The following is a 24,594-nucleotide window of genomic DNA, read 5'->3' as shown; positions in this document are numbered from 1 at the left end:
CAAATGGGACCATACCATCAATTCTGGTTTTTGAATTATTTTTTGCTTAATACATTATGAGTATCTCTCACGTCAACAACTATGTATGTTAAATATTTTTAACTAAATACTATTCCTTTTAACATTGTACTCACCCAAGATATAATTATTTTGACACTTACTGGTTTTCTTTTTTTTTTTCTTTCTTTTTTTTTTGCAGGGCAGGGGGCAGAGTTTCACTCCTGTTGCCCAAGCCGGAGTGCAATGGTATGATCTTGGCTCATTGCAACCTCTGCCTCCCGGGTTCAAGCAATTCTCCTGCCTCAGCCTCCTGAGTAGCTGGGATTACAGGCATGCGCCACCGCGCCTGGCTACTTTTTTGTATTTTAGTAGAAACGGAGTTTCACCAACATGGTGAAACTAGCCAGGTTGGTCTTGAACTCCTGACCTCAGATGATCTGCCCGCCTCAGCTTCCTAAAGTGCTGGGATTACAGGCGTGAGCCACTATGCCCGGCCCACTTACTGGTTTTCTTTTGGCCTTTGTCCTTAGAAGAAGTGTAATTAAATTCACTAACCATGAATGTGAAAGTTTTTAAACCTGCTGCCAATTGCTTTAGAGAAAATAAAAACTTCAGTCAGAGGGCAATTAGAGGGGCTGTTGAATGGCAATAGTTCAATTCTCTCAATTCTCCTGTCCCATTAGCACAATTATCTACTGGATTTTTTTTCTTCTTTTGGAAAATCTCAGTGCTGGTTGAACAAGCTATACCTTTGCTATTACAACACAAATAATAATTCCCTAACTGCTCAGTATTTCCTTCTATCATTAGTTAATCTGAGTGTCTATCACCCATGCTTTCTTACTTAACCTTTTTGAGCTCAGTTTTGTTATTGGCACAAAAATGAATAATGTACCTACCTCATATGGTTGTTGTGAGAATTAAGTAAGTTAATGTATGAAAGTGTTTAAAACAGTACCTAGCACAGAGTAAACTACTACTATTATTATTCCAAAATGCTTTTCCTTGGAAGACTACACAGACTGTGTAGTTTTCTATGCCCTCCTTCAAGATTCATTTCTTATAAATGAAAAACAGGACACCATTTTTAATCTAAATGGTAAAGATTAAGGAAGCAATAATATTCAGTGCTGCTGAAGCTGCAGTGAGACCAGTACACTCATACACTGAGTTATTAGAAACTGTTGAAATCTTCCCAAAGAGCAATTAAGTAATGCTTAACAATAGCCTTTGATGCAATAATTCCACAAGGTAGTCCAAGACTTTTCCATAAACCAGTCATCACTATGCTATTTAGTATAACACATATAGAATAAAAAACTAAATGCCCTCAAATAACAAATGAAAGTATGATGATCTCTAAGCTGGATTGCCCAGCCATTAGAAATATGTTCAAATAATTTTTAATGAAAAGAGAAAATTCTTACACTCTGAAAAAGCTTCTCAGAGGAAGTGTTATTGAGCTGGTTTTTGAAGGATCAATAAGGGAGTAGAAAAGAATTCTAGCCATAATGGATGCGTACATAAAGGAAAGGAAGTATTCAAGAGCTGGATAAGATTATACTCACTCATGTGAGATAGTATATGTATTTTTTAGCTTCAAGTCTGGGCAATGAGGTAAAAAGTTTCCTTAAGGTTCTTTATTCTAGAATTCTATGACAATGTGTTGAGAATTTTGTCATGCAATAAGGTGTCTGCCATGTATTATTCCAAATGTAAACTGCTAAGCAAGATCAGAAGAATTTGAAAAGTCTGCCAAAACTCCAGTCTCATACCAGATTCGCTACATGGGCAAGAAGACATGTGATACTTACATTAATTTCTACAAGAATCTGAAAGCGAAGGTGATACAAACAAGAAGCAGAGCAATACTAGGTAGAAAAGGGAGTGGTCCCTGGTGAGGGCTCCACCCTCAAGCCTGGACCTGCAGCCCTAAATGAGAACTTCACATCCCCGTTTTCCCACCCAAATGTTGCCTTTTCCAAAACCACCCTGGCCTGCCCCACTCCCACCCTGTACCCATAAAACCCACAAGCTCCACCGGCAAGAGAGCAGAGCGGAGCAGCACAAGGAGAGAAGAGAAGCAGCAGCTGGAGAAAAGCAGCTTGACTTCAGAGGGATGGCTTGATGGCGGGACTTCAGAGAAGAGTTTGGCCAGGAATGGCCAAACTCCAGGGGGAGATTATCTGCTCACTCCATCCCTCTCCAGCTCCCCTTCCCGCTGACAGCCACTTCCATCGCTCAGTAAAACAATCTGCATACACCACCCTTCAACTGGTTCGTATGACCTGATTCTTCCTGGATGCTGGACAAGAACTTGAGTACCAAGACGGAAGAGTATAAAAGTCTGTGACCCTCACCCTCCACTGAGGTGGTGAACACTTAGCCATCTGAGGACAGCAAACACTAAAAGAGCACTGATTGTAACACATGCCCTCTAGGGGTCTGGGGGTCACAGACACCCGCTCCTGGATGGCAGAGCTAAACATTGTAACACGCTTGGACGCTGCCATGGGGCCTGCTCAAAGCTTGATCCTACCAGAGAGGAGTAACCGGATGGTTCCAGCATTTGTTCGCCCCAGCAGCTACACTTGCTCACCTGTGTGCTCCCCCTTCTTGAGGGGTTCAGAGCTTCGGGCTGAGTAAACGAGCTACCCCTTCACAAGTCCTGTGAAGAGGTCAAGGGAAGTATCCCGTCTCAAAGGTATCAAAAAATTCCCTTGAGTATCCACTGTTACTTTTATTTATACTAAAATTCCATTTTACTCTTTCAGTTCATTGTTAATAAAGTCGTTTATTAAGAGAAGAAATACGATTTAAAATAATGATGAGGGGGTGGAGGGGAAAGAGGGGTAATTCCCAGAGATTATTTTGTTACTTTGAGCATGTTTTTGATTCATAGAGAAAACAAATTTGATTATAGACTTTATAAAAAAGTCCTTAAAATTATTTTGTATGTGTATTTTTAATAGCATTAAATACATCTGTAATTATCTCAGATAACAATAGTATTTTGGTGTACATCCTTCTAATCTTTCTTCCTAGATTTTTATTTTATTTTATTTCTGAGATGGAGTCTTACTCTGTTGCCCAGACTGGAGTACAGTGGTGCAATCTCTGGTGCAACGGAGTACAGTTCACTGCAACCTTTGCCTCCTGGGTTCAAGTGATTCTCGTGCCTCGGCCACCTGAGTAGCTGGGACTACAGGCATGTACCACTACACCTGGCTAATTTTTGTATTTTTTTAGTAGAGAAGGGGTTTCACCATGTTGGCCAGGCTGGTCTCGAACTCTTGACCTCAAGTGATCTGCCCGCCTCAGCCTTCCAAAGTGCTAGGATTACAGGCATGAGCCACTGCGCCTGGCCTTCTTCCCAGATTTTTCTAGAATATAAGCACCTGACTTGAAGCAGCAAAAAGACAATACTAATTATAACAATTTCATTGAGTTTAAAGTGTGTTAAAACACACTTAAACAAATTATGTACAAAATATTGCAAATTTATTTTTATTTTTTAAAGACAGGGTCTCACTCTGCCGCCCAGATTGGAGTACAGTGGTACAATCATAGCTCACTGCTGCCTTGAACCCCTGGGCCTAAGCGATCCTCTTGCCCTAGCCTCCTGGGTAGCTAGGACTACAGGCACACACCACTACACCTGGCTAATTTTTAAATTTTTTTTGTAGTGATGGGGGTCTCACTATGTTGACCAGGCTGGTCTCAAACTACTGACCTCATGCAATCCTCCTGCTTCAACCACCTAAAGTGCTGGGAATATAGGCATGAGCCACTGTGCCTGGCCCATATCCCAAATTTATGTCAATAATTAGCTTGGAGAAGATAGGAGGAGCTCAGTTGCTGAGGGGTTAGTCGGGGCAAAAGAACATTTAAGCTTTTTAGCCGGGCATGGTCGGGTGCACCTGTAGTCCTAGCTACTTGGGAGGCTGAGGCAGGGGAATCGCTTGAACCCAGGAGGCGGAGGTTGCAGTGAGCTGAAGTTGCACCACTGCCCTCCAGCCTGGCGACACAGCTAGACACCCTCTCAAAAAAAAAAAAAAAAAAAAAAAAAATTTACTTTATGTCTAATGTTGTAACTTTTATTTATTTTTTATTACTTTTTAAATTGAGACAGAGTTTCTGTCACCCAGGTTCGAGTGCAGTGGCACAATTACGACTCACTGTAGCCTCCAACTCTCATGCTCAAACAATCCTCCCACCTCAGCTTCCTGAGTGGCTGGGACTACAGGTGTACACCACATTTGGCTAATTTTTTATTTTTTGTAGAGACGGGGTCTTGCTATGTTGCCCAGGCTGGTCTCAAACTCCTGGCCTTAGGTGATTCTCCCACCTTGGCTTCCCAAAATGCTGGTATTATAAGCATGAGCTACCACATCTGGTCTAATGTTGTAATTTTTAAAAAGGAATAGAGTCAGTGTATTATTTAATATTAATAAAAATTTTAAAATCCAAATTTAAAAAAAGAGTTGTCATATTTATAAAATAAATTTGTGGCTGGGTATATGGCTTGCACCTGTAATCCCACACTTTGGGAGGCCAAGGTGAGAAGATCACTTGAGCCCAGGAGTTCAAACCCAGTATGGACAACATAGGACATAGTCTGGATTCATCTCTGCAAAAAATTAAAAAAAAAAAAATTTAGCCGGGCACGGTGGCTCAAGCCTGTAATCCCAGAACTTTGGGAGGCTGAGACGGGCGGATCACGAGGTCAGGAGATCGAGACCGTCCTGGCTAACCTGGTGAAACCCCGTCTCTACTAAAAAAATACAAAAAACTAGCCGGGTGAGGTGGCGGATGCCTGTAGTCCCAGCTACTCGGGAGGCTGAGGCAGGAGAATGGCATAAACCCGGGAGGCAGAGCTTGCAGTGAGCTGAGATCCAGCCACTGCACTCCAGCCTGGGCAACAGAGTGAGACTCTGTCTCAAAAAAAAAAAAAAAAAAAAAAAAGTAGCCGGGTATAGTGGTGCAAGTCTGTAGTACCAGCTACTCTGGAGCTGAGGCGGGAGGATGACTTGAGCTGGAGAAGTTGAAGCTGCAGTGAGCTATGATCATGCCACTGCAGTCCAGCCTGGGTGATAGGGTAAGACTCTTGTCTTAAAAAAAAAAAAAAAAAATCTTGTCTGGATTCACAATTAGATCTACAAAAACAAATTTTTTTGAAGAGGGTAGTTATGATAAATGGAGAGTTTAGTTTTGTCAGGGAAAATAATGTCAAGCCTTGCCCTGCCACTCCTTCACTTCTTCAATAATTCCTGACTCATTAGTTTCAAAACCATTAATACTGTTTGGCATGATTGAAAAATGCTGGAAACATTCCAGTTCTCAGAAGTTCAGGCAGCCAAACTGGTTTTTCATTTTTTATTTTCCTCCAGGAATATGGTGCTGATTATCACCTTCCAGTCACTCTTAAAAGAAACAATGAGTAGAGTCAAACAATTCAATGAATACATACTGAATGCTTAAGTATTTTAAAAATATCAAGAACCACTTGGAGTTATAAAAACAGATACTCCATAAGGAGATTAAATAATTAAGCCATATAATTGTGTTTTCATTTTTTTCTTTTCTTTTTTTTTTTTTCCGAGATGGAATCTCGCTCTGTCACCCAGGCTGGAGTACAATGGCACGATCTCGGCTCACTGCAACCTCTGCCTCCTGGGTTCAAGTGATTCTCATGCCTCAGCCTCCTGAGTAGCTGGGACTACAGGCATACACCTCCATGACCAGCTAATTTTTGTATTTTTAGTAGAGACAGGGTTTCACTACGTTGGCCAGGCTGGTCTTGAACTCCTGACCTCATGATCTGCCCGCCTCGGCCTCCCAAAGTGTTAGGATTACAGGCATGAGCCACCTCGCCTGGCTGTGTTTTCATTTTTAAAGCGCACCACAATTCACCTGAGATATGGTGGCTAGTACAGACCATTCTCATTGTGATAGCACTGGGAACATTAGATAAAACATCAGGACGGTCAGATGATTGGGCCCTAGTATACCCACTGTGCCTAATAGGCAGCAGCTGTTCATATCACAGGCATGCGGCAAAATTTAAAACATCATTTCACATGCTTTCTATACTAGTCCTTTATCTAATTGGGGTGGGGTTGGTATTTCTGCAGGCAGCATCCTACGTGTACAGCAACTAGAAACAGGAAAGATATATATGAGAAATAGATAACTCAAGTAATGAGAAAAGCTAATAATAGAATGTCCTGCTGAATCAATTCTTTGGTCTCCTGGTGGCTCCATTTAATGAGTTTTCAACACGCTACTCCTGGAATTCTTCAGGAGCTGTCCCAAGCCACATCTATCTGCTCTCTTCTATCATGGAACAGTATGAAAAGAAATAGTATGCTTTATATTGCTAGGTAGGTAGTTTTATTATACTGTTACATAGAGCTCTTTCCACGAAAAGTGTTTTTAACATGAACTGCCCATTCTGCAAAGAGGAAAAATAGGTTGAATTAGGTAAATACCCAATTCAAAAGATGTTACAGTAAAATACATATAAGACTTACAAAAAAAAAAAAAAAGGACAGAGACACAATTTCTTATCCTCAATTCTCATCTCCAAAAAGCTATGAAAACCAGTTTCTTTATAAAGTTTGGTGACAAAACCTGACCAAACTTGATCTGAGGCTTTTTATGATCTTTAGTTATACTTAGTGGGGATGTTCATAAATCACCACAAAAATAGGAGTATATTTGATAATGAGCTGCTATCCCAGACTTTTTTCAGTAGTTTTGAGTGAAATATTTTACACAGATCCTATTAGTTTTTGAATATCTCAAACATTTTGATTGCAAAACACAACTAGACCTAAATTTTCAAATACAGGATGACAAAGCAATATTTCCCCAAACTGTTAATGATACAGTGATTCTACTAAATCCAAAGATAGTTCCAATAAATATTTTTGTCCCCTCGTATGTCATGAGGATGAATCTCCGGGAAAAGAAAAAGGGCATGTGAGAACAATGTGCAGGCTGTGTGAAAAGTGACACATGATTTTATAAGTGATGTAGCTGTAAGACACTGTGCAATTACCAGAAGTTATTAACCCACAAAGATAACATATTGTGTTGTTGCTAATAGTTATCTCCCCAAAACTGAAAAGTCCCATTCTTTTCAAGTGCTTAGATACAGTGCTTTAGGACATTCTTATTCAGTAGTTCTAGTGCTTAAAAATATATATATATATATTTTTTTGAGATGGAGTCTCACTCTGTTGCCCAGGCTGGAGTACAGTGGTATAAACTTGGTTCACTGCAACCTCCACCTCCGGGTTCCAGCAATTCTCCCGCCTCAGCCTCCTGAGTAGCTGGGACTACAGGCACGCACCACCACACCTGACTAATTTTTTGTATTTTTAGTAGAGACGGTATTTCATCATGTTGGCCAGGCTGGTCTCGAACTCCTGACCTCAAGTGATCCACCCGCCTCGGCCTTCTAAAGTGCTGGGATTACAAGCAGGAGCCACTGTGCCCGGCCCAGGATATTCTTATTCAGTGCTTCTCAACTTGGTTAAGCATTAGAATCTCCCAGAGAGCTTTGTAAAAATACCCATGCATGGGCCTCATTGTCCAACATTCTGACTGACTTGGTCTAGAAAGGTCCCCTGGCAACAGTGTTTTAAAAACTCCTTACATGACGATTCAATGTACAGTCAGAGCTTTAAAACGTCTCAATATCCAGACTGTACCTTAGATCAGATAAATCAGAATTTTGCAGTATGAAACCCAGACATCAGTACTTTTTTAAAAACATGCCCTGGTGGCTGGGCACAGTGGCTCACATCTGTAATAGCTCTTTGGGAGGCTGAGGTGGGCAGATCACTTGAGGTCAGGAGTTCGAGACCAGCCTGGCCAACATGGTGTAACCCTGTCTCTACTAAAAATACAAAAATTAGCCTGGCATGATGGTGCACGTCTGTGATCCCAGCTACTTGGGTGGCTGAGGCATGAGAATCGTGTGAACCCGAGAGGCAGAGGCTACAGTAAGCCGAGATCATGCCACTGTGCTGGAGTTCAGCCTGGGCCACAGTGTGAGACTCTGTCTCAAAAAACAAACAAACGAAAAAAGCAAACATGCCCTGGTGCTTCCAATATATACCCGAAGTTCTAACCCAACTGTTGCAACCCCCTGATCTGACTGGCTTAAAGATTAAGGGTGTGATTGTTTTTTTTTTTTTCTGTACTGAAGTAAGTCAGTTCTAGATCATCACCACAGTAGGGCCACCAATAAAAAATTGTAAGCATTATCCACTCTGCTGGTGGTATATTCATAAATTCTTCCCCATTTTCTTTAAAAAAGCAAAAGGGGCAGGAGGAAGAAGGTACAGAAATCACATGAAAAACATTTAAAAATACTTTTAGTAAAATACTCTGTACCATGTCAAAACTCCTTTGGCACACAGTAAATCATAGTGAAGAACAAAATTGAAAAGCAGAATTTGCCTTAGTTGAGGCTACAGTGTAAGAGAGAATACAACTTAGACGGTAATAATAGAAAACCACAGCATTTTCCAGCAATTGATATGATAGTAAATTCATAAAGAAATACAATAATTTCCCAATGACTCTTAACTGTTCAGGATGCCAATGCTAAACCAGGCTGCCATATATAATTCAAAGAAAGCTAGAAAATATATTCCACATACTAAATTGAAGATAATTTCTGCTCAGAGAGCAACTGAAACATATAGTAAGGTATACATTTTTTAGATATAAGATAAAGTTCTTTTGCTTTTAGGTAAAATAACTTTTTTCATACATTCTAATGGTCATATGAAAAAGGTATTTACTTTTTTTCATCACTAACCCTGAGGAAGGAAGAACAAATGTGGAGTAGGCCACAAAACTCACTAGGAACCAATCTCCATACTTTTCCCAATTGTGAATAGCAATTAATGGGAGAAGTTCAGGATACTATACTTATTTAGGCTTCCATACACATCAGCTCGAACTATTTAAAATAGACATAACATTTGGGCAACTAGCACAGTGGCATTTCTCTGCTTCAACTGAGAACTATTTTAAATATCATCACTTTTATTTCCCACACTGGTTTAAACAAACAAAACAAAATAAGACAAAACTTGACACTGATTATGTAAGAACTTTCAGTTCAATATATAGCAGTATGTAGGGACAATATAGCTTCATTGCTCAAGACTTCCATTCAGCAGAAAAAAATATGCGTAAGTTCTTGGAATTCTTCTCTTTCACTAGAAAGATGCTAGCTGTTACAGGGGAGTTGATGAGAGCAAAATGTGAAATCCCATCACAATGGAATATAGGAGGAGCTGGCATTTCTGCTTTGCCATTACAATTATTCTTCTTAGGATAGAAGTTGGAATTGCAAATTTAGCTGGACTCATCAGTTTCAACCTGTGGAAATGAAATAAAGTTCATCCCCTGGGCCAAAAACCCCAAGCAGCAGTTGGAAGCAAGAGGGCAATAAGAACAGAAGAAAACAGATTCACCGCATTGTTATCAAGAATGGGTTTCCCTGCTATGTGCTTTGCCTCATTTGTTGGGCTGTTGACCACCATGCCAGTGCTTTCATCCAACCCTGGAATGGAAAAAGAAGCAAGTGAGGTAGAAAACCCAAACAACTTGATTTTGTTTTTTCTTTTCTTTTTTTAAAATTATACCTTAAGTTCTAGAGTACATGTACTTGATTTTTTAAAAAGAACAAAATAGGCTTTTTCCTCCAAAGGAGACAATCTTTGAAAGGTTCTAAGTGACTTGCTAAATGACTTTAATGGATCATTTATATGATGAGAGATATGGGACCCCTGATTATAAACGGCCACTTTGAATGCTCAGTAATTTTCTGTCAATATCTCTGGAATTGCTTCAGAAGTGGAAGAGAGAACATGAAAAGCAGAGAGGGCATGAAAATGGCAGGTTGGGCCTGCCTTCCCAGTGGTTCCCCTCCAAGACTGATCTATGAGGTCCCTGGGAGTAGGGATCATGTCTTTGGCCACAGTACTGTAAATGCATGGTTGAGCATGGGGCTGGCACAAAGGAGGCACACGAAGATTTACAAAATCTCCCCTACTGCACGCATTTCTTTTCAACCCACTCAATGCAATCAGAAACTTTCCCAGTTAGAACCTAATTTAGAATAAAATTCACACTCTTTAAAAAACATGTTTACTGTCTGTGTGTGCGTGTAGAGTTACTGACCCTTTAGTGAGAATTAAGATCAGATTGCTTCATCCTTAAAATCTAAATGAGACTAACAAAATGGAGAACAAATATTCTGACTGATGGGGAGAGGGGAGGAAGGGCACATAAATTTTCTGAGGCATGAAGAGCGCTAGGAGGACTGTACTGAGAGAACCCTTCTCTAGCCTTCCAACCTCTTCCTGATGTCAATCAAAGGAGAAACATGGTTGATGAGAGTGAGGAGCAAATACACACCTAACAGAATATGTGAGTACACTGATAGGATGGGAGAGCCTTAGAAACAAAGCACAGAAAATTTTGAGAAAAACATACTCTACCACTCTACCAGATATTTTTTTTTTTTTTTTTTTTTTTTTTTTTTTTGAGATGGAGTCTTGCTCTGTTGCCCAGGCTAGAGTGCAGTGGCATGATCTCGGCTCACTGCAAGTAGCTGGGATTACAGGCAGGCGCCCCCACGCCAGACAATTTTTTTATTTTTAGTAGAGATGGAGGTTCACCATGTTGGCCAGGCTAGTCTCGAACTCCTGACCTCAAGTGATCCAACCCACTTGGCCTCCCAAAGTGCTGGGATTTGGATGTGAGCCACTGCACCCAGCCACCTACCGTATATCTTGATTGAAGCAAAAAACTCAGGGGCAAGAATAGCAAGCATGATACCACAGTAAAAAAGTAGGTGGTATGTATAGTCAGACTAGTACAATTATCCCTCAAATGGAATAGGAAAATGAATGGAAGGAATTTTATTAAAATGATATGATCCAAAATGTCTTGCTTTTCTGGGATTAGGTAATGGCCCACACAAAAGCGTCTGTTCTCTGCACTACTGTATCTTCCCCACACAGCTGCTAATCATTGCTGTGCAGGACTAATTCGACTAATTCTCTTTCAATTAATTTAATACAAAAGAATAAGAAAACCAAAATTGTGAGAGACTTTGCCCTATCATTTCTAGTCCCTCAACACCCTGTGTCTTTGGATTTGTTTTCATTGTTGACATTTTTTCTTTCTTTTCCCTATTTCTTTAACACACCAATAAGTTGCAAGAATGAAGGAATGTTCTTACCAGTATACTGCATTATAGCCCCTAAGTATGAGTCCACAATTGATCCTAGTAATCCAGCTAAACCACCAAATGCAATAATTGGCCACTGGGGGGCAGAAATGTCTAAATCATTCACAAAAATCAGCTGTGTGAGGAAGTATGCAATGCCCACAAAGGTACCACCAAGGAGACTAGAGACAAGGCCCACCACTGTAACGCCTCCATTGGTACCTGAAGAAGAAGAAACATGTAGAAAATCATCTGGTTAATAATCAGCAAACACATAAAGGCAAGGACAGCAAGGTACCTATCTAATCAAGACTAATTTAAAGAAAGCATTCTCTTTAAAGCAATCTAAATACTGTAGCTATTTAGAAAATAGTATTTTCTCCTCAGTAACTCTCGACATTTTAAGTGATGAAGCAGAATGGTTCAACGAAGCCGGACTCCCTGGTTTCAATCTTGGTTCCGCTTCTCTCTCTCAATCTCTCTCTCTCTTTTCAGAGACAAGGTTTTGCTCTATCAACCAGGCTAGAGTACAATGGTGTGATCATAGCTTACTGCAGCCTCCAACTCCAGGCTCAAGTGATCCTCCCACCTCAGTCTCTCTATTAACTGGGATGACAGGTGTGAGCCACCTTGCCAGGCCCAATTCTGCTACTCTTAAGCCGTGTGACTGTAGTTAATTTATCTAACTTCTTTGTCTTTAGTTTCTTTATAAGACAGAAATAATAAAAGAACCAATTCATATGATTATTAGGAGTACTAAGTGGCAATCCATGTAGAACAGTTACAATAGTGCTCTGTAGTAGGTATCTAAAATGTGTTAGCTGTTATAATGATGATGAAGAAGAGAAGAAAAAGGAGGAGAAGGCGATGATGGGGGATAGGATGGGGTAGAAAGAAAAGAAGGGGACGAAGAGGAAGAGAAGCATCAGAAGACAAAAAGAAAAAGCAGTACAGGTTGAGTATTCTCTTTACCCGAATTGCTTCGGACTAGAAGTATTTTGGATTTCAAATTTTTTCAGAGTTTGGAATATTTGCGTTAATATAGACTTACCAGTTGAACACCCAAATCTGAAAATCGTAAATCTGAAATGTTCCAATGAACATTTCCTGTGAGCATCATGTCAGTGTTCAAAAAGTTTAAGATTTTGGAGCATTTTGGATTTTGGATTTTCAGATTTGTGATGTTCAACCTATGTAGTTGTTGATAATGTTGATAATGGAGAATTGAGATATATGTTAAAGCACTGATACCATAACAGGCCCTCAATAAATATTCCATTGTTCCCTTTCTTTTCCTTCCCTACTGATATGTTTGCAAATCAATCTCTAAGTTCCTGTATTGCTTATCTAGGTCTTGCTAACATTTCCTGCAAATACTATTTATTATTACCAATTTAATAGTCTATAGAAATTTTCCAATTATTAAAGAGACTAAATAAAGTTTTTAAAAGGCTCTAAAATAAGAAATACATTAAATCAAGAGGTTTTTTGGTTTTTTTAAAGAATCTCAAACCAAGACTCACCAACTGTGTCTACCAATGGGTCAAAAAGAAGAAAAGGACTCACCAACTGGAACTTTCTCCCAGGTTGTTATCAGTCTTGGAGGACTTTTACTCAGAACTGTGCCAACTTCTGAAGCCCATGTGTCTCCAGCAGAGCAGGCCAGTGCAGCCAAGAGAGACAAACACATCCAGGAAGCAGAGTACTGCTTGGAAAAATCGACTGGGATTTCCCCAGGGCCATTTTCTATCATGTACAGCAGGGCCAGTTCTGTGGGTACAGCTCCATTACAGAATACCTGAATCCAATTCCTTTGCCCACCTGGAAACAAACAGATGAAAAGGACAAACAAATGCTTTCTCCTTAGAAGAAAAACCATGCAGTTATAGGTATTTATGTTTTAAAGTTTAAGAAAAGAAAAACAATGAAAAAATATTTCAAAACAGTAAAAGTGTTATGGTACATTTGCCCAGATTCTATACTGTTATTAACAAATCTGGAAAAATTATGACAGACTCTAGTGCTTCTAAAATTCTGCTGTTATTTCCTATTGTGAAATAAATTATAAACTCAATTTGGCTACTAAAGGAATTCTCATATAAAAAGTGATGTGTTTTGACAGTCTAAACAACATTCTGATTGAAAGCTTATGTTGGCCAGGTGCAGTGGCTCACGCTTGTAATCCCAGCACTTTGGGAGGCCGAGGCAGGCGGATCACCAGGTCAGGAGATTGAGACCGTCCTGGCTAACACGGTGAAACCTCGTCTCTACTAAAAATACAAAAAATTAGCCAGGCATGGTTGCAGGTGCCTGTAGTCCCAGCTACTCGGGAGGCTGAGCCAGGAGAATGGCGTGAACCTGGGAGGCAGAGCTTGCAAGGAGCCAAGATTGTGCCACTGCACTCCAGCCTTGGTGACAGCGAGACTCCGTCTAAAAAAAAAGCTTATGTTACGATGAAATGAAGTTTACTATTTTGAATAATATCAAACATAATCTTACCTTCCTTATATTCTGAATCTAGACGCTTCTTCATTTCTCCTTTCCATTTAGTGAGTTTTGAAGAAGACAAGAAAAACATCAGCAAAGAGGTAAAAAAGCTGAAATTTGCAATGGTTAGGATAAATCCAACCACGAGCCCTGAAAGAAACATATATAAACACAGAATTATATTCAATTCATACATCAATGCTGTGAAAAAAGGATGGATTTTTTCCGTTTTTATGTTATAACCTGAAATGTACATTTCTAACAATTTGCATTTTGCCAATTAAGTTGTTACCAAGCAGTAAACTGAATGCGATTTTGAGTACACATTTTTTTTACCATATTTTAATCTCGTTTCAAGCAATGCCATATGAATGTAAGATATTATTTTAGATAATATTTTAAAAATACCTTTATTTTAAAAAGGTAGAAATAGAGATGGAGTCTCACTATATCGCCCAGGCTGATCTCAAACTCCTGGGCTCAAGCAATCTGCCCAGCAATGGCCTCCTAAAGTGCTGGGATTGCAGGAGTGAGCCACTGCACCTGGCCTTCTTTTTCTATAATAACCCTTTCCATTGCTTAGCTCAAAGTTCAGATATCATAACCAATGAGATAGTTATTCATCGACTCTTCCAGAGATGCTCAATTACTGGTATTTAACTTTGGTACCTTTTAATTGAGAGCACAAGAAATAGGGTAACTTGAAATAAAGTATTAACAATAACAAAGAGCTTCAGCTCTGGAGTTGAACAGTCTAGAGTTCAAACTTTGGCTCCTTCACTTACCTCTTCAAGATTAGGATAAGTTACCCAACCTCCTGAAGTCTCAATTTTGCACCGATGAAATGAGAATAATCAGAATTTACTTTGCCAGCTTGCTGTAAAAAGTCAGGGATAATCTTTGCAATATGCTTATTATATTATCCAGGATGTAAGAGGTCCTTAATAAGTGTTACCTAATGTCATGGATACTAATAACAGCAACAGTTCCAGTGGCAAAAGCTCAACAATAATCATGATAAATATTATAATACTGTTATCCAACCTTTAAGTTTTTTTAATTGATTTTTAAAACATTAGAAAAGTTGTACGCAACTACTGAAGGGGAAAGTCAAAACATATGGAGGTATACAAATTGAAAGTCAAAGTGTCTCCCCTCCTCCTCTTCATGAATATTCACTGTTAACAATTTGTTCCGCCGTCTCTAAACAAACCCAAAGTAGAAGAGCCCTAAACAACCTACACTGAGATGTTACAAATGGCATCTATATCCTTTTTACTTCAACCACCTTAAAATAGCACATGAGGTGATCAATGTTCATGTTGGTGACAGCTTCAGATTGAGGAAATGAACAAGACAAGTTTTGAGGGAAGGGTTTCTTTCACGTAGTCCTAAGAGAGCTTGGAACTTTTAGCAACTCCCACCTATGTCTACATTTTAGGTTAGTAACTGCTATCTCCTGTTCGTATCTTTTCCAACTCTCCATCCTGCAGATCTCTAAATATCATTGATAAAGGGTTCACAGATATGACAATAGGGTACTCCCAAATAATTTGAAGACTTGAGGACTATGGTTGCCTTCTGAGCCTTAAATAGGTAAATTCTGTACCTAACAGATAGCATCAGGGGAGTAAAATGACGCTGTCTACAAATTTCTGACAATGGGAGTACAGTTATACCCCAAATTCCAACCAGGGTGACCTGGATAATCTCTAGGAGGCGTAAAAGAGAAAGGCAGGACTGGAATTTCATAGCAATTTAATAAACTCAGGGCTAACCTATTGATTCATACATATTCTATGATAATTTAATTGGCTAGCCCAAAATGTAGAAAGTGAAGGCCAAAAAAACCAGAGGCTGGCAGACTTCTTGAACCACGTCCAAGGGAGGGGAACCTTTGATTTGTGGACTTGCATAACTGTTTCTCAGACTTTGTACTCACCAAAGCAGCCTTCTAATTATAATCCGACTTCTCAAGTGGCCTGACTACAAGAATAGGGCATGCCTGAACAGTGATGTTTGTGTTCTTCTGCCTGGTAGTTCTTCTATCTGACTAATAAAGTGGCATTCTGGCTCATATAGCAATCCTTTATGACAATGAGCAACATTCAACCAGTTTTCTAGGCTCTAATCAACTCTGGGTACATGACAGAGTGAGGTTTCTACTTCAGAAAGACTGAAACCAGACCCAACGTATAGTGACCAAAAAGAGGTCAGGCCACCCTTGTGAAACCACACAGAGCACCACCACTGGCCTCTCCTGACAACACCCCCTCTTGCTATGCTCTTCCACAAACACTTTACCACAAATCCCCCTCATGTGACCCTCTCCTTATTCTGGCAATGCTTGCTCTCTCTCCAAATGACCAGAGTCCTCCACTTCAGTGTGCAGCTTAGAGACGAAGTGTGACTGAACCCCTGCCCAATCCTCTCAATACTGAGGTATATGTTTCTGTCATGAATGGTTCTAAATACCCAGATCCTGAGGAAGTTCTGTAACTCTTACTTCTCAATCCTAGACACACTAAAGTCATGATGTAGCAAAGTAAAATTCCTTATAACTGCGTGTATTAGTCCGTTGTCATGCTGCTAATAAAGATAAACCTGAAACTGGGTAATTTATAAAGAGAAGAGGTTCAATTGACTCACAGTTCCACATGGCTGGGGAAGCCTCACAATCATGGCTGAAAGCAAATGAGGAGCAAAGTCACATCTTACCTAGTGGCAGGCAAGGGAGTTTATGTAGGGGAACTCCCCTTTACAAAACCATCAGCTCTCATGAGACTTACTCACTATCATGAGAACAGCACGGGAAGGACCTGCTCCCATGATTCAATTACCTCCCACCAGGTCCTTCCCTTGACATGTGGGAATTATGGGAGCTACAATTCAAGATGAGATTTGGGTGGGGACATGGTCAAACTTGTATCACTGTGGACAGCAGTAGTGGAAGGAAAACAGTAATAATAACTAACATCTATAAAATATTTGTATGCCAAGTACTGTGCTAAGCATTTTACATGGATAACACTTCAAGATAATTCATTGCCATAGATACCATTATTCCTTCACATTTTATAGACAGGACAAGTACAACACTGAGAGTTTAAGTGATTTGCAGTCATACTCTAGGATAGTATACCCAACTACTATGATATATTTTAAATCAGCATTAGATTTTTTTTTATCCTTAAGGAAACAAAAAGTTCCAAACAGTAAGAAAAGCTGGGTGTGGCGGCGTGTGCCTGTAGTCCCAACTACCCAGGAGGCTGAGGCAGGTGGACTGCTTGAGCCCAGGAATTCAAGGCTGCACTAAGCTATGGTTGCATCACTGCACTACAGCCTGGGTGACAGAGCAAGACCCTGCCTCTAAAAAAAGTTTTTTTGAGGACAGGGCCTCGCTCTGTCACTCAGGCTCGAGTGCAGCAGCATGATCTTGGCTCACTGCAGCCTCCGCCTTCTGGGTTCAAGCAATTCTCCTGCCTCAGCCTCCCAAGTAACTGGGATTACAGGCACCCGCCACTATGCCTGGCTAATTTTTGTATTTTTAGTAGAGCAAGGTTTCACCATGTTGCCCAGGTTGGTCTCAAACTCCTGGATTCAAGCGATCTGCCTACCTTGGCCTCCCTAAGTGCTGAGATTACAGGTGTGAGCCACCATACCAGGCCATAACTTCTTTTTTCACAAAAAGGTAGAAAAAAAAAAAGATAAACGTTTCACAGAATGAAATAATTAGGAAAAAAGTAAAGGTTTTTAAAAATCAGACTACATCTCTTCCTAATCATCTATTATGTATCTAGCACTATTCAAAGAAACATGGGACACAGAAGCATAAGATACTCTTTGTCCTCAAGGAGTTTACAATCTAGTAGATTTTCTTTATGCTCAAACAGATCAAGTGGCATGTTATACCACCATGATAATTTTTAGAAACATGCATATTATATTTTTGCTACCTGACTTTAGAACTATCAGTTACTACTGAAAGTAAGTTAATGACATGCTTCCATCTACTACTACATCTGATCATTTCCATCTCTAAGGGCTGGCAGCAAATAAATGACTTTATTAGATTTGAATCCTATTCAGTAAGAATACTTCATTAAGCACTAAGAAGCCTAGAACCAGAAACTTTCTTAGTGGGAATACTTCATTTAATTTTACTCTGCAAGCATTAGTTTCAATTTTCTGCAGTTCTCATTGTTTTCTGCCCAGAACTGTCTCTTCATCTTTGAAATCTCTCTATATACTTCTCTATTAATGCAGATGATAATAATAATCAGCATATATAATGAGGTAGGAGAGAGGTCAGAGGGGGAGGAGTAATGTGAGCAGAGGTATGGAGAAAGAAAGAAAGGTTTGTGGCAATGCCAATTTAATAGTCATTCGCGTATAAAAATATGGTTGAAAGTACATAATCACTAACAATGAACATTTTTGCACCATTTACAAAGATGTGTTGCCTCACATAATATCTTGTTTGAGCTTCACCAATAAGCCCATGAGGTATTACTATTGGAGGTATTTTAGAAGAGAGAAGAAAGTGAGGCTCCTAGGAGTTATGTAGCTTTCCCAAGTTTGCCCTGATAATAGGTGGCAGTGTTAGGTTTCAAATACATATCTTTTAATTCTAATCAACATAGGACAGGAGTAGATGCCCAAGGGCTAGAAGGCAGCCCTTCCAGCAGCAGGAAAGAAACAACAGGAGAGATCATAAATGCCAGAGAAGCAGGACAATATACAGCACAGAAGCCCAAGGAAGACAGAATTTCAAGAAGGACTTGACCTTTCTTTCTATAAGAATAATAAATTCCAAGGTGAGGATATCTGAGAGCTTTTTTTTTTTTTTTGGACACAGGGTCTCACTCTGTTGCCTAAGCTGAGTGCAGTGGCACGATCAGCCTCCTGTGTAGTTGGGACTACAGGTGTGCACCACCATGCCTGGTTTAATATTTTGATTTTTTGTTTTTTTTTGTAGAGGTGAAGTCTCATCATATTGTCCAGGCTGGTTTCAAACTCCTGGACTCATGTTATCCTTCCGCCTTGGCTTCCCAAAGTGCTGGGATGACAGGTGTGAGCCACCGCAACCAGCCCAGAAAGAACTTTTTTTAGCAAAGCATAACTCCATGTTATTATATTTAAGCAGAGATTGTTCAAGTTATGTTATAAATGAGTTAATACTACCAAAGTGCTAACAGCAGTGCCTGGTACATAGAAAGTGTGATACAAACATTTGTTAAATAGATAAAATATAACCATTCCTAATACTTATTGATTACATGGTAAAATAAAATTCATACAAAAATATCAGTATGTCTAGTTAACTTTAATTCTCAACTACCCCACAAAAGGAAAAGAAATCTCACAATATAACTTAAAAAATATTTCTTAATTATGAAGAGAATTGGCATGATTTTGAAGAACTCTGCCTAATAATAATAGTTACAAGCACTGAATAAATGTTGGCTATGTGTTCAGGCAATGAGGTAAGGACTTTAAATTATCTCATTTAATTCTCTCTATGCCCTAAAAATGAAATAAGGGGGAGATCGAGGCTTTGTGGAGCCCGAAGCTTATATAATTTGGGGTTCCCTCTTTAAGAAAAAAAGTACAAAAGTTTTGACCTTTGCAAAATTGACAAAACCATAGGACCATGAGAGCACACTGCTAGTTTATTTATTCAGTTTTATCTCTCACTTCTTTTCCTATTGTTACTATTTTCTAGTCAAATGAGCCTTATTATTCTTACTCTCAAATAAGCCTCTAAAATATCTGGACTTTTGCACTTGTTATTCTGTCGGCCTGGAACATAATTCTGTCAGCTCTCATTGCTAGCTTCTTTGGATGCCAGCGCAAAATGACCTCCTTACAGAAAAGCACCTGACACCATTTACAGAAGAATGCACCACGTCTTCCAACATATGCACTTAACACTTAATTATCTTTTCATTTTTCTCATAAACGTCATCATTACCTGAACAGTTTTATATATTATCTACCTGCCCTAAAGAATATAAGTTTCATGAGAACTGACACCATGTTCTTTTTGTTTACAGATATATCCCAAGTTTTTAGAACAGTGGTACATACTAGTAAGTGTTCAATAAAAATTTGCTAAAAGATGGGTCAGGCATGGTGGCTTACACCTGTAATCCCAGCACTTTGGGAGGCCCAGGCAGGTGATCAACTTGAGGCCAGGAGTTCGAGACCAGCCTGGTCAACATGGTGAAACCCTATCTCTAATAAAAATACCAGAAAAAATTAGCTGGGCATGGTGGCACAGGCCTGTAATCTCAACTACTCGGAGGCTGAGGCATGAGAATCGCTTGAATCCAGGAGGAGAAGGAGGTTGCAGTGAGCCGATCGTGCCACTGCACTCCAGCCTGGGCAACAGAGCAAGACTGTCTCAAAAAAAAAAAAAAAAAAAAAAATTGCTAAAAGAATGAATACATGGCCTGTTCTCAACTCAGTTTTGGAAAATTAATCCAGAATGCTAAGTTTGGACTACTCTGTTTGAGATTACTAACAGCAACTTCCAAGAGTTTATTCTCTCCAAATGCTCTATTTTACATCTAGGAGGAGTGCTCCAGTGTTTCTGCTGGTAGAAGACTAAAGGAGCAGAAAAGTCAAGGTTCATCTATCCTATTAATTTACTTTGTATCAATCACAAAATTTAATTTGTATGTTACACTAAAAGTGTATGTTAGTTTCTGAAATTTTGACAATAGGAATGCTGAGCAAGATGTAACTTTATCATTGTCTAAAATATATAACACTATGATTTGTAGTCAGTCTCATATATTCAGAATTTAGAAAACATAAATTTAAATTATATAAGCAAGCACTTAGTAGTTACTGTAAACATTCAAAATAAAAACATACCTCCTAGAGCCCCACTGTGATCTAGACTTTTCTTTTTAAGTCCATTAGAGACGATCAGAACAGGAACAACAACAGAAAACAGCCAACGCCATGGAGAAATAGGTCGTAAGTTACCTGAAACATTATAAAGGTGGAGCACAAATTGTGTGAAGTCTGCACAGGTTAGTTTTGGCAGTAAACTTCCATTACTGCTTTTGGACTAAAATACTGTCATAAGTACAAACACCAAGATGAAGTCACCAGAGAAAAATATAGTCATGCATCACTTAAGATAGGGATATGTTCTGAGAAATGCATCCTTAGGTGATTTCATGGTTATGCAAACATCAGACTGTACTTACACACACCTGGATGGTAGAACCTACTATACACTTAAGCGATATGCTATAGCCTATTGGTCCTAGGCTACAAACCTGTATAGCATATTACTGCACTGAATACTGTAGGCAATTATAACAGAATGTATTTGTGTATCTAAACATAGAAAAAGTAGAGTAAAAATATGGTATTATAATCTTATGGGAACATGTTATATGTGTGGTCCGTCATTGACCGAAACATCGCTAGGCAGAGCACGACTGTATTTATGTTGAGACATGCATGCATATTTTCAGAGAAGCAGTCTTACTGGAGAATGGCCAAATAGGTTATGTTCAAGTTTTGAAAACCTTTCACTGCTATTTATGATAATAATGGATATCTAGATATTTAAAATGAATCTCCGGTTCATTTTTTTTCAAGGGGGCATATATTAAATTTCAAGCACTACCTAGAATGAACTCTTTCTGTAACAGGGTCTTACTCCTCTCTGCCTTTTAGAGGACACCTGATTAAATGGTTAGAAATTGATTATTCCAGAGGCTGCATCCAGCTCACAGACATTTGGCTAGCAGAGTGTTTTCAAATAATTTGAGTCAATATTTAAAGATGAGAAGATATCATATAAAAATCCAGATTCTTGGCTTCTGTTTTAAAATTGGGAAGTTCTGGCCAACACGGTAGAATTGACTGAAGGTAAAGAGAGGTCCCCTCCTTTAAACAGGCCATGGCTTTCCCATTTAAACTGCCCACCACTCCTGAAGGCTCCTAAACGCCAAGGCTAAGTGATTTCCTTATGGTAAAGAAAACCGTGAACCACTGCTTGTATCCATGTTTCTAACAAAAATGAGAAAATGGGCCAGGCGCAGTGGCTCACACCTGTAATCCCAGCACTTTGGGAGGCCGAGGCAGGAGGATCCCGAGGTCAGGAGTTCAAGACCAGTCTGGCCAACATAGTGAAACCCTGTCTCTACTACAAATACATAGCCAGGCATGGTGGCAGGCACCTGTAATCCCAGCTACTTAGGAGGCTGAGGCAGAATTGTTTGAAACCAGAAGGCAGAGGTAGCAGTGAATTGAGATCGTGCCACTGCACTCCAGCCTGGGCAAAAAGAGCGAAACTCCATCTCAGAAAAAAAAACGCGGGGGGGGGATGAAAGACAAAGAGGGCCCAAGCATTCAACAAAAGATGAGAAATATCCTATTTCTGGAAGTGAAAACTATTACCACACGTCTAACACACAAAAACTTGCACAGTTTCATTCATTTGCATTAGGTGACTGGTCCGAGGGATATTTCAGTTTACAAATCCTGATTTATTCTATTTAGTTCAAGTCATAGCAAATACTATGACTGCATGACAACCATTCACTAACAAGAATCTTCTCTTATACCCCTCCCCTAAAACTCTGATGTCCCACTGTGAATCATTATGAATGAACAGCCCTGAGAGCTTCTGTATCCCGGAGAACCCTTTCCAATTATTCACGTGTTCTCTTTGCAAAAAGCCTACAGTCTGAAATGGCAATCCCTTACGATATAACCATTTAAGAGAGTTCACTTTCTCATTCTCCTTTTCATTTTTTCCCTTGTTGTAAACTGACCAGTATTTTGTTTTCATAGGAGAAGGAAGTTTGTGTAAATGGAGACTTACGCTCTAAAGCACCTTCAAAACCTTAAAGATCTGAGTCCAGAGTACCTTATATTTAAGCAATGTAGCTTTACGCTTTAAAAGGAGTCTATTCTTTTGAAGCAGCCAAATGGCAGATAAGTCCTTCAGCTCTCCAAATGTAAATATTATACCGTCTTTAATTCTTATTATATTTACAGAACATGTGAAACTGATAAACTACATTACTAATTTCTTTTTTTCTTTTTTTTGAGACGTATTCTCGCTCTGTCGCCCAGGCTGGAGTGCAGTGGCTCGATCTCAGTTCACTGCAACCTCCGCCTTCAAGGTTCAAGTGATTCTCCTGCCTCAGCCTCCCGAGTAGCTGGGATTACAGGCGCGTGCCACAACGCCTGGGCCATTTTTCTAGTTTTAGTAGAGCTGGGGTTTCACCATGTTGGCCAGGCTGGTTTGAACTCCTGACCTCAGTTGATCCTCCTGCCTTGGCCTCCCAAAGTGCTGGGATAACAGGCGTGAGCCACCGCTCCTGGTCCATTACTAATATTCTTATTCAAAATTAAAAGCATGACTGTAATTGCTTTACAAAGCTATGTTCACCTCACTTATCTTTCACCAAGACAGATGGAATAGTTACTTAACATATAAAGACATTTTGAAACAGGTATAACTAGGCCAGAAGTGGTGGCCTGTATTCCCAGTACTTTGGGAGACCCAGGTGGGAGGGTCACTTGAGCCTAGGGGTTTCAGACCAGACTAGCAACACAGAGGGACTCCCATCTTATAAAAAATAAAAATTAAAAAAAAGAAATAGGTATAACTCGAATTATCACAACAAGCGTTTATTAAAGGCACTGTTTATATTATCTTGTTACTAAGTTAAATCAGGCTATGGAAGTTAAGTAAACACAACCATTCCTAACCATTCAGAGGATACGAGTTTTGGATTTCACAATGGTATGGTTTTAAATTTCACTGACTAGATTACAGAGAAACAACTTAGAACATTCATACTTACCATAATAGGTGCTTGCAGTCATTGACATAATCCAGAAAGCTAAGGAAATGCAAATGATCAGGCTCAATATAACTATATTAGTTATCATCTTTATATATCTTTTGCATATATTGTCGTTAAGATCTGTCATGGAAAATAAGGATGTGAGCTCCTGCGGGGCAGAATATTTAGCGTTTCGGAGAGAAAGTCATTTACGATGTGAGCAAGACACTTGTTCAGAGGCAAACATAAATCCCAACATATTCCACCGACCAAACAAGCAAAAAAAGTCACAAAAATTCAAACTCCTTCCGGAAATTCCTGCTGGACGGAGAGCTCCAATGCGTACGGGCGAGGCCAACGCCTCACCGCAAAAGCAAAGCGCCACCCGGTCGACGGTGAGGGCCGGCTCCCGGCTGCTCAGCGCCTCACACCGGAGCTCCAGGGGGAAAAGAGAAAGCCGAGGCAGCCAATCCGCGGTCCCGGCGCTGGCGAGCTCCACCCACCTCCCGTCGCAACCTTCTCACCCGCAGGCGGCGTAGGTCCGCGGCTGCAAAGGGGCAGTTAGGGCACCCTAACTTGGGCAAGTCTGGGAAGCAAGCCCGACGCGGCTGAACGCAGTCACGTCCAGACAGCTGCGCAAGGCGCCCTAGGGTCCAGGTCCAACTGGCCAAGGCCGAGACCCCAGGAGCAAAGCCCGCGCCTCCGCGCGCCCCCGCCTTTAGCGCCTCCCCCGCTGTGGGCATGCGCCGCAGCTGCTTAGGGGGACGTCACCTCGCTGAAGTGGGCGGGCACTGCTGGCATCCTGGCCGGCTGCGTTTGCACTGCTTCTCCGAAACCACTTTATAGGTACTAAACAGCATTGTTTACTACCTATAATGTGCTAGACTCCTGGCTGCTAGCGAGGTAAAGTTAAACATAGATTCTGTTACTGAGCTCTCGTCATTATTGTCATAACACCACTTAAATTGTGGAAATACCTGTCCTCACACCCCTTATATTTCAAGTGTGTTCATTTAG

The 24,594-nt window shown here is 40.1% G+C and overlaps 1 protein-coding gene across 4 annotated transcripts; it reads right to left on the bottom strand.

The window, feature by feature from the left end:
• Window positions 1-6,377: 6,377 nt before the first annotated feature.
• Window positions 6,378-24,320, bottom strand: TMEM19 (transmembrane protein 19). Of its 4 annotated transcripts, none has more exons than XM_050750067.1 (7): window positions 24,081-24,297; window positions 23,596-23,634; window positions 20,633-20,746; window positions 13,763-13,900; window positions 12,830-13,084; window positions 11,276-11,485; window positions 6,378-9,589 (listed from the first exon to the last, which is right to left on the bottom strand). In XM_050750067.1, exons 2-7 carry the CDS (start codon window positions 23,621-23,623, stop codon window positions 9,426-9,428), a joined length of 909 nt encoding a protein of 302 aa, XP_050606024.1. In that variant the 5' UTR covers window positions 23,624-23,634; window positions 24,081-24,297; the 3' UTR covers window positions 6,378-9,425. The 4 variants fall into 4 exon arrangements, with proteins under 4 accessions (XP_050606024.1, XP_050606023.1, XP_050606022.1 ...); XM_050750066.1 differs by having other exon boundaries at window positions 24,102-24,297; XM_050750065.1 differs by lacking the exon at window positions 24,081-24,297 and having other exon boundaries at window positions 6,378-9,405; window positions 9,501-9,589; window positions 23,596-24,065.
• Window positions 24,321-24,594: the final 274 nt, after the last annotated feature.

Source organism: Macaca thibetana, chromosome 11, assembly GCF_024542745.1.
Source record: "Macaca thibetana thibetana isolate TM-01 chromosome 11, ASM2454274v1, whole genome shotgun sequence".
Classification (NCBI taxonomy): domain Eukaryota; kingdom Metazoa; phylum Chordata; class Mammalia; order Primates; family Cercopithecidae; genus Macaca; species Macaca thibetana.
Note: the sequence above shows the minus strand (reverse complement) of the source record. Positions and strands in the feature narration are given on the sequence as shown.

Coding starts and splice junctions, on each gene's coding strand:
- TMEM19 (XM_050750064.1), bottom strand. CDS start 23,725: ATGACAGATCTTAACGACAATATATGCAAAAGATATATAAAGATGATA. Junction 20,747..23,595: donor GACTGCAAGCACCTATTATG/GTAAGTATGAAT, acceptor ATAATGTTTCAG/GTAACTTACGACCTATTTCT. Junction 13,901..20,632: donor TCACAGTGGGGCTCTAGGAG/GTATGTTTTTAT, acceptor TGTTTCTTTCAG/GGCTCGTGGTTGGATTTATC.